This window comes from Armigeres subalbatus, chromosome 1 (genome assembly GCF_024139115.2).
Source record: "Armigeres subalbatus isolate Guangzhou_Male chromosome 1, GZ_Asu_2, whole genome shotgun sequence".
In the NCBI taxonomy this organism is placed as follows: domain Eukaryota; kingdom Metazoa; phylum Arthropoda; class Insecta; order Diptera; family Culicidae; genus Armigeres; species Armigeres subalbatus.
Window position 1 is genome coordinate 167,359,791 of NC_085139.1, and position 9,887 is coordinate 167,369,677.

Below are 9,887 nucleotides of genomic sequence, written 5' to 3' on the forward strand. Positions count from 1 at the left end.
TTTAAACGAATTTCCGAAGCCCTGAAACAAGCTGAACACAAACCAGCTGAAACAGTAAAGTTTGAACAGAATGCACCAAATGATAAAAAAAAAATCACATCTGCCCTACCGCATCGAGGACTTCCCAGTTTCTATACATCTATATATAGCTACTCTGTGCGTTATGACACATATAATTTTGGGATGCTATCTGACTTTTGAATTGATAATAATTCAGTAGGCTAAACATCAGAATGATTTGCTTTTTATATAAGCATGAAAATCCTGTCCAAAGCATCTCTAAAAACAAAGCTAAAATAAATTGCACTTGCTGCCACAGGTTGCAATATAAATGCATATCGTAGTCATAAGCCTGTGGTCCTCTATACCACTAGATCGCCACAGAAGTGATTCCCAGTAACACTCACACTGTTCGAGGACTTCTGCCGCATGACCGTCATCGAACAACCGTTGATTCGTGGTGATGGTTTTACTGAAATCAGTAGTAGCAATTATTGCCAGGATAGATAGCCAGCCATACCGAGGATAAGGGTTACGTGCATGTAATAACCAATAAATCTGCCACCGAATCTGTGCATTAACGATCCGGCACCATACAGGCCATGTAGCAAGTTATGCCTTTACAACTAATCAAAGCCTCGCTAATTTATCTCTCTCGTCTGTCTCGTTTACAGCTGAATAACTACAGCCGCGGGATTAATTACTATGGTGGTATTGAAAAATATGATCCGACCGTTAGTACGCCCGGCACGTGGTCCGGCTCTAGCAGCACCTCGCATTAACAAGTAATTAATTTGCTACCTTTTCCTCTTGTGCCACCAATCCACAGCAAGAATGGACTGATTTATTGTAGCCAATGCACCAATTGAAGCGGATTCGCACTCATATCTGCACCACTGACATACCACTGTAGTGGCTTGTAGCCACAGAACTTTTTTTCAACCACTCACACTTCAGGATATTCGCACTTGTAATTGGGATAATTTATGGGGCAGTGTGCATGTGAACATATTTTTTTAATCAAAAGTTATGTTTATTCATTTTTTTTCTTCCACATCATTCCCGAAACAAACGGTAACTCCCAAAGCTCGCACTCTGAACGCTCAAAATCATGCCAGCTGCGAAGCGATGCCGAGTCCCTGATCAACGCCGTGGGCTACATCCGTTTGGGATTGCTGGAGCAACACCAACAATGCGTTCAACAACCGGTCATCGGAAATGTTGGAGGCGAAGAGCAAAATGCAACTGCACTTGCATAAGGTATGTATATGCTGTGAGATAGGGCTTTAATTATTGGCCTTGATTAATTTGCGCATGGGATCGAAGGTGGCTGCACTGTATGGATGGCGCGGAAGCACTCACGCGCGCGCTGCTCCACATATCGTAGCCATTTTTTGATTACCTACATGCGAATATTTCTTGAGGAAAAAATGCCTTGCGAAGAAAATCCAAACTACACAATCTGACATTCAATGAAAAATTGAGTCGAAAGTTTATTAAACTTCAAATTATTTCAACGGTTGTCTTACCCCTCTCATCTACATATGTTTCACCCTGGGGGTAAGCTTCAAGAGATACTCAGAGGGGCGTGAGTAATAACTTATTTATTCAGACTAGTTGTTGGAGAGGTTGATGTAAGTTTCTCCATCTTCTCAAAGTTACAAGTTACCTTAATGTCAACGGCTAAACCTGGTAGCTGGAAGGACATTATCACTCGTATCAATTCCAGCTTTCCTTTGAAGCGATTTTAAGTAGTAGGCTCTTAAGACAATAACCTTGCCGTAACCATCTGTACACTGCAGTTTAACGCCCTTCTGGTAAACGGGACACACGACATATTCCATCCGCTCCTCTGGCAGTACCTATGCTCCAAAATCTTGGTGATTCCCCAGTGCCGCGCCCTAGTCAGAGCCTCACTACCGTGTTTAAGTAGGTCTCCTACAAGCTGATCAACCACAGGGGATTTGTTGTTTTCAGCAAGTCATCGCCTCCTGGTTTTGCTGGAGATCCGGAAACTGAGATCTTGGGTAACACCGCGATTGGGTTATTTTGTATATTTGTTTTATTCTACAATTATCTCACTGGCAATGACCTATAGTTTATTCCATTCCAAATCCAATTGGTGACGACTGGTGGTACGAAAAACTTCCAATATTCGTTGTCTAAAAACACATCAGCAGAAACTTTATAATCAAAACATGGAAAATATTGATTTCATTCAGTTCAATCAAAGTTAATTGCCCATTTTCCGGGTATTAGACCACCCGACTTGGACATTAATTTACAATGTTCTGAAAACTCAGATGTGAAAATGTACATTACATATGTGGAAGATTATGATTTGAAAAATGTATTGGAAATAACTACTTTCCTTCGATGGGACTGGCATCGCTTCGCATAATGTACATTGTAGTGAATACGATAGACCATCTGATTTCCAGTTACCCCCAATACATTTTCTAAATCAATATCAAAATCGGATGTATTTTGTTCATTCGTGTTCGCGATTTGTATGACTCTTCGGCTGAGTCGAGTGCGTATACGACATACATAATCTGAGTTTTCAGAACATTGTAAATTGATTTAATTTTTGGCAGATGGTACCAACTAAACCTGTATGCCGATTGAAATTTTACCGGGGGTGGCGTGATAGATCTTTTTCAGTCAGCGGCGACGGCGTGGGTCGGCGAGGACTAATTTCAAGCGTCAAAAATTCTACGAAATTTCTTTAGGAGTACTTCAACGATTTTTTTTTGTTTTCACGAGTTCGATGGGAAGTTCATCAAGAAATTTCTCTGGACATTCCTCCAAATATTTCTGCGTAAGTATCTCCAGGAATTCTTCCGGAAGCACCTCCAGCATTTCGTTCGGAAGTTCCTCCAGGATTTCATCCGAAAGTTCCTCCAGGATTACGTCCGGAAGTTCCTCCAGAATTTTCTCCGGAAATTCCTCCAGAAATTCGTCCAAAAGTTCCTCCAGGATTTCGTTCATAAGATGATGTCGCCCGAAAGTTGCTCCAGGATTTCATCCGGATATTCTTTCAGGATTTCGTCTGGAAGATTCTCCGGTACTTCATCTGGAGGATGTCTTCATTCATTCAGGATGTCGTTCAAAAGTTCCTTCAAGATTACGTCAGGAAGTTCCTCCAGGATTTCGTCCGGTAGTTTCTCCGGTACTTCATTTGGAGGTTTCTTCTAGATTTTTCTCCGGAAGTTCCTCTAAGAATTCTGTCCAGAATTCCTACAATTTCGTCCGTAACATTCTCCAGGACGTCGTCCGGAAGTTACTCCAGTATTTTGTCCAAAAGTTCCTCCAGGATTTCGTCCAAGATTTCGTCCGTTCCTCCAAGATTTCGTCGAGAAGTTCCTGCAGGATTCCGTTCGAAGGTTCCTCAAGATTTCGTTCGGAAGTTCATCCAAGAATTCATCCGGAAATTCCTCCAGGATTTCTTCCGGAATTTTCTCCAGGATTTCGCTAGGAAGTTCATCCAGGATTTCGTCCGTGAGATCCTCCAGGATGTCGTCCGGAAATTCGTCCAGATTTGGTCCGAAAGTTCCTCCAGAATTTCTTCCGAGATTTCGTCCGAAAATTCCTCCAAGAGTTCTTCCGGAAGGTCATTCAGGAATTCCTCCGGAAGTTCTTCCAACATTTTATCCGGGAGTTCCTCCAGACTTTCGTCCGGAAGTTCATCCAGGATTTCGCCAGGAAGTTCATCCAAGATTTCGTCCGTAACATCCTCCAGGATGTCGCCCGGAAGTTCCTCCAGGATTTGGTCCAATAGTTCTTCCAGGATTTTGTCCGGAAGTTTCTCGAGGATTTCTACGAGAAGTTCCTGCAAAATTTTATCCATAAGATCCTCCAGGATGCATCCGGAAGTTCCTTCAAGATTTCATCCGGAAGATCCTCCAGGATTTCGCCCGCAAGTTCATCTAGGATTTCATCCGTAAGATCCTCAAGGATTTCGCTCGCAAGTTCATCCAGGATTTCATCCGTAAGATCCTCCAGGATTTCGTCCAAAAATTCCTTCAGGAATTCCTCCAGAAGGTCATCCAGTAATTCCTCCGGAAATTCCTCCAGGATTATGTCCTGTAGTTCCTCCAGGATGTTGTCTAGAAGCAGGATTCCTCCAGGATTTCGTCCAAGATTTCGTCCGAAAGTTCGTCAAATATTTCGTCCGAAAGTTCCTTCAGAAATTCTTCCGGAAGGTCGTCCAGTAATTCCTCCGGAAGTCCCTCCAGAATTTCGTCCGGAAATTCCTCCAAGATTTCGTTGAGAAGTTTCTGCAGGATTTTCGTTCGGAAGTTCATCCACGAATACCTCCGGAAGTTCCTTCAGGATTTCGTCTGAAGGTTCCTCCAGGATGTCATCCGGAAGTTCCTCCAGGATTTCGTCCGGAAGTTTCTCTAGGATTTCGCTAGGAAGTTCATCCAGGATTTCGCCCATAAGATCCTCCAGGATGTTGTTCAGAAGTTCCTCCAGGATTTTGTCCGAAAGTTCCTGCAGGATTTCGTCTGTAAGATCCAGGATTTCGTCCGGAAATTCCTCCAGAATTTAGTCCGAAAGTTCCTCCAGAATTTCGTCCGAGATTTCGTCCGAAAATTCCTCCAGGAATTCTTCCGGAAGGTCATCCAGGAACTCCTCCGAAAGTTCCTCCAGAATTTCGCCCGGAAGTTCATCCAGGATTTCGTCCGTAACATCCTCCAGGATGTCGTCCGGAAGTTCCTCCAGAATTTGGTCCAACAGTTCCTCCAGGATTTCATCCGAAAGTTCCTCCAGGAAATTCCTCCGGAAGGTCATCCAGATATTTCGTCCGGAAATTCCTTCATTATTTTCTTCGTAATTTCCTCCAAGATTTCGTCGAGAAGATCCTGTAAAATTCTACCCACAAGGTCCTCCAGGATTTCATCCGAAAATTCCTCCAGGAATTCCTCCGGCAGGTCATCCAGGAGTTTAGTTCGGAAATTCCTCCAGAATTTTGTTTGAAAGTTTCTCCAGGATTTCGTCAAGAAGTTCCTGCAAAATTCTATCCATGAGATCCTGCAGGATGTCGTCCGGAAGTTCCTCCAGGATTTCATCCGGAGGTTCCTCCAGGATTTCGCCAGCAAGTTCATTCATGATTTCATCCGTAAGATCCTCCAGGATATCGTACGGAAATTCCTCCAGGTCCGAAAGTTCCTCTAGGATTTCGTCCAAAAGTTCCTCCAGAAATTCTTCCAGAAGGTCATCCAGTAATTCCTCCAGAATTTTGTACAGAAATTCCTCCAGGATTATGTCCGGAAGTTCCTCCAGGATGTCGTCGAGAAGCTCCTGCAGGATTCTATCCATAAGATCCTCCAGGATGTCGTCCGTCTTCAGAATTTGGTCCGAAAGTCCCTCCAGGATTTCGTCCAAAGTTCCTCCAGGAATTCTTCCGGAAGGTCATCCTTAATTCCTCCAGAAGTTCCTCCAGAATTTCGTCCGGAAATTCCTCCAGGATTTCGTCCAGAAATTCCTCCAAGATTTCGTCGAGAAGTTCCTGCAGGATTCCGTTCGAAGGAATTCCTCCTATATGTCATCCAATAATTCCTCCGGAAATTCCTCCAGAATTTTGTTCGGAAATTCCTCCAGGATTTCGTCGCGAGGTTCCTGCAGGATTCCGTCTATAAGATCCCCCAGGATGTCGTCCGGAAGTTCCTCCAGGATTTCGTACGGAAATTCCTCCAAGATTTCACCCGCAAGTTCATCCTGGATTTCATCCCGTAAGATCCTCCAGGATATCGTCCGGAGATTCCTCCAGGATTTGGTCCGAAAGTTCCTCCAGGATTTCATCCGAGAGTTCCTCCAGCAATTCCTTCGAAAGGTCATCCAGGAATTTCATCCGGAAAATCCTCCATAATTATGTCCAGAAATTCCTTCAGTATTTCGTCGAAGTTCCTCCAAGAATCTGTCCATAAGATCCTTCAGTAAGTCGTCAGGAAGTTCCTCCAGGATTTCATCCGCTAGCCTCCAGGATTTCGCCCGGAATCCAGAATTTCGTCCGTAAGATCCTCCAGGATCCAGGATTCCGAAAGTTCCTCTAGGATTTCGTCCGAAAGTTTCTCCAGGACTCCTTCCGAAAAGTCATCCAGGAATTCCTCCGGAATTTCCTTCAGAATTCCGTCCAGAAGTCCGATTTCGTTCGGTAGTTTCTCCAGTACATCATCCGGAGGTTCCTTCTAGATTTTCCTCCGGAAGTTCCTCTAAGAATTCTGTCCGGAATTCCTACAATTTTCCCATCAGGAAGCTTCTTTCAGAATTTTCTCGGAAGTTTCTCCAGGAATCACTTCATAAGTTCATCCGGAAGCCCCTCAGATAATTAATGCAGAAATTTTATCGGAAGTTCCTGAAGTAAATCCTCCAAAATTCCTTTAAAGATTCCTCTTGAGTTTAGATATTTCATAGGAGCGTTTACGAAAGTCCTCCAAAAACTTACTAGCGGATCCTAAGGAACTTCAGCTGAAATTCTTCCTGGAGGCTCTCCAGAAATTCCTCCAAGAACTTTTCATAAATAACTTCGGTATTTTTACCCTCCAGGTATTTCCCATAGCATTCCTCTAAGAAGCCCTAGGAGAATAGTTTAGAAATTCTTCAGGAATTCCTTCAGAAATTTCTCTGGAAATTATATAATTGAAATTCTCCTGACAATCCCCACTGACACATTTACAGAAATTCATTCTTAAAACTCCCATTTTTTTCCTGGTACTTCCACCCAAATTTCACTTCTGGAAAATCTTCCACAAATTCTACTGCCTTCTCTTACCTGAGTTTTTCCAGAAGTTTCCGGGAAATAACTTTAAGAATACTTTCACTATATACACTATATACACTATAAATTTCTCTAAAGATTCTTTTTAAAATAAATTGCTTCGAAAATTTGTTTTAAATTACTCCAGAAATTGCTTATGGTATACTCCAAAAATACTCTAGAAACTGCTCCAGTATATTCCTCCAGGCGGAATTCACGATGCATTTTTGTGGGATTATTCGAAAGAATTCTTTAAAGATTTCTTGAATCAAGTCCGTCCTGAAGGATTTCTTGAAGAATTCGGGTTTTCGCGGAATATCTGGTTCAGATCCATAAGTTGAAGTTTATTAAAGGAAGTTTTATAAGAAACTAGTTGACCCAGCAGACGTTGTCCTGCATAGTAGGCAAAAATGCACGTAGTGATGCTGATGCAAAATTTTAGTATTAGCATTAGCATTGTTACGGTGTAATTCGTAGATTGGACACTTTTGAGATCCTTATCTAGAAAGCTATCAGAAATCAAGAAGGGGAGTGGTCCTTGATTCCAGTCTTAAACAAAAATAACAAAAGCATGAGGATTACTACTCCTGGCCACGCCCATCTTCACCGTAACTAGGAAGAGGAAGGAAGTGTTGATGTAGTACTTTACTTAACGAGAGGCCACCGACTTGAAGCGACACCCTCATAAGTACCACGGAGTTGGATAATGAGGAAGGTAATCGTTGGGTCAGGATTTGCCTGTAGCTGGCAATGTAACTGAGGTAGATCTTACCCCCGTAACACACCACGCAAAGGTGTCTACCCAGCATTACGGGTTAGTGATGCTGATGCAAAATTTCCACACGAATCTTAAATCTAGTTTTTCACGATTTACTCAACTTGAATCGTGATTGCCGCATAAGGAAAAACCATATAAACACATCAGGAACTATGAAGGCAATCCATCCAGCCGTTTTCGAGTTATGCGGATACGAACGCAGACCAGACCAGAACAGCGCGGTACAGTTGCTACATCTTTTCACGGTATCGATCTTCCTGAAGGCGCTTTTTCCTCCGGGTTTACTGGAACGCTGCAGCGCCAAGCAGTGGAGCCACCAACGCTAGACGAAGTGAGAAAGGGTGATAGAGAACTAAAGAACGGTAAGGCCGCTGAGAAAGACGAAATCCCGGCCGAGCTTCTGAAAGTTGGAAGTGACCGGCTGAACGAAAACAATCCACCCAGTGATTGAAATGATTTGGGACCGAGAAGACATTGCCTTCGAGTTGGCATTATGGCATCATATGTCCTATCTACATGAAAGGGCACATACTAGATTGTCCCATTGGATCCAAATGGATGGATGGATTCAAATCGAGTGACCGAATATCTGGAGACATTCTATCCGTTTGTGACGTTAGATAAATTAAAGCAGGGTGATGCGCTCTCTTATCTGCTATTCAACATAGCTCTGAAAGGTGCAATATGAAGATCTGGTTTGTAGAAAACTGGAACCAAAATCGACGAATCTTACATGCTCCCTGGTTTTGCGAGTGTCATCGACATCATTCGTGTGGATCGTAGAGAAGTGGAAGAGATTTTTATGCCTAAATACTGTCTCAACTAAGTACCTGCAGGTGACTGGCAGAGAACGTTGCAGTCCAAACGGTGTTGATCCCGAGGTAGGAAAGGATGGGATGCGATTTGAGGTTGTCGACGAGTTCATATATCATGGAACACTCGTTAGATGTGATAATGATGTTTGCCGCGAGGTGTAAAGACGTGTTGAGGCTGCAAGTAGGACTTTCTATGGTTTGCGTAGCGGGAAGTCTCACAGCTTTCAGTTCATTCGCTGGTGCGTGAAAGTGACGGCCCTATTCCACGCTGAGGTTGATTCCCTAAGTTTGCTAGTACCCTGGCCGGCAGCACAAGAATGTATGAATAGGTGTTGCTAAGCAAGAGGCTAAGGTCCATTTAATAGGGAAGATCCCTCAATTACGTAACGCTAAAATTGGCCATTTCCATCTCCCCGATCGTCACACTTCAGTCAGACAATCCCCCTTCCCCCTCTAAGCGTTGCGATATTTATGGAAGTTCTCACATGGTTTATTACAGTACCGCCTTTGTTCTGATGCGGTGAGTGCAAAATGAGTTACCTTTATTGATCCATTACATCACTATCGACACAAACGTATGCTGAGTGGACTCCAATTCTCTTTTCTCGGACCTCTCCTCACCGGCAGTAATCCAATCGGTATAACTTTCCTTTTTAATCTCGCCGAAGCCAAGCTATCACAAGCAGACCTCCTCTAAGCAATAGTAAATGCTAGATATGAAAGACCATCACATTGGCGTAACCCTTTACGAGTTCCCTTAAAAACCAAATATTTACGGTTGTTATATGGAGCATAATAAAATGATAGTGATATGTTCGATTCTAAATTCTAACGATTATTTGTAATCGAATTTGAAGACCGAACTTATCATTAAGAGTATTGATTAGTTTTGAAAATTTCATTAGGATCAAGTATTTTGTAAGGTCGATTTGTGATCCACTCTAATACTTTTTTTATCATACTTTTGTAATTCACAGACTCAACAGGAAATATTTGATGTGGAAAAACACATCGAGTTACTGCGGAAAGCAGTTAATGACAAATCCAATCCAATGAAAGTGGCGCAAACTCGATTGGAGGCACGTGCTCATCGTCCAGGCATTGAAATGTGTCGGTAAGTAGTAAACCACCTCATAGTTTCCAGTTATCAGGTTTATTTACGATATCATTGTTTCCAGCGATAATGCCCATCTGCGCTTGGTGGAGGAAGTCTGCAACATTCAGGACTCGGTTGCAACGTTGCATCGCAAGCTACAGGAAGCGGAAGCTCAGCACCAGCAGCTGCTGAAAACCAAATCGCAACTAGAGCATAATCTTAAACTGAAAGTTGATGCCCTGTTCATTGATCGAGAGAAGTGTATGGGTCTACGGCGCTCATTCCCTGTTAACAATACCATTAAATATTAAAACGTTTATTACAATTATTTTCGCTCCATCCGCTAATCATTCCAAACCGTACGTTACTGTTGCTCGATATATTAGATTCAATAAAATAGAATTTGCTTGCTTTCCAATAGGATATCGGATATAG

The 9,887-nt window shown here is 42.8% G+C and overlaps 1 protein-coding gene across 2 annotated transcripts in view; it reads left to right on the plus strand.

Annotated features, from left to right (window-relative positions):
• LOC134205516 (tektin-3-like) overlaps positions 1-9,875 on the plus strand; it is a 93,844-nt gene extending 83,969 nt beyond the window's left edge. For both annotated transcript variants that reach the window (XM_062680799.1, XM_062680800.1), the window contains exons 5-6: positions 9,334-9,470; positions 9,535-9,875. In XM_062680799.1, the coding sequence (XP_062536783.1) occupies positions 9,334-9,470; positions 9,535-9,763 (366 nt within the window). In that variant the 3' untranslated portion in view covers positions 9,764-9,875. The remainder of the gene's footprint in view (positions 1-9,333; positions 9,471-9,534) is intronic.
• Positions 9,876-9,887: the final 12 nt, after the last annotated feature.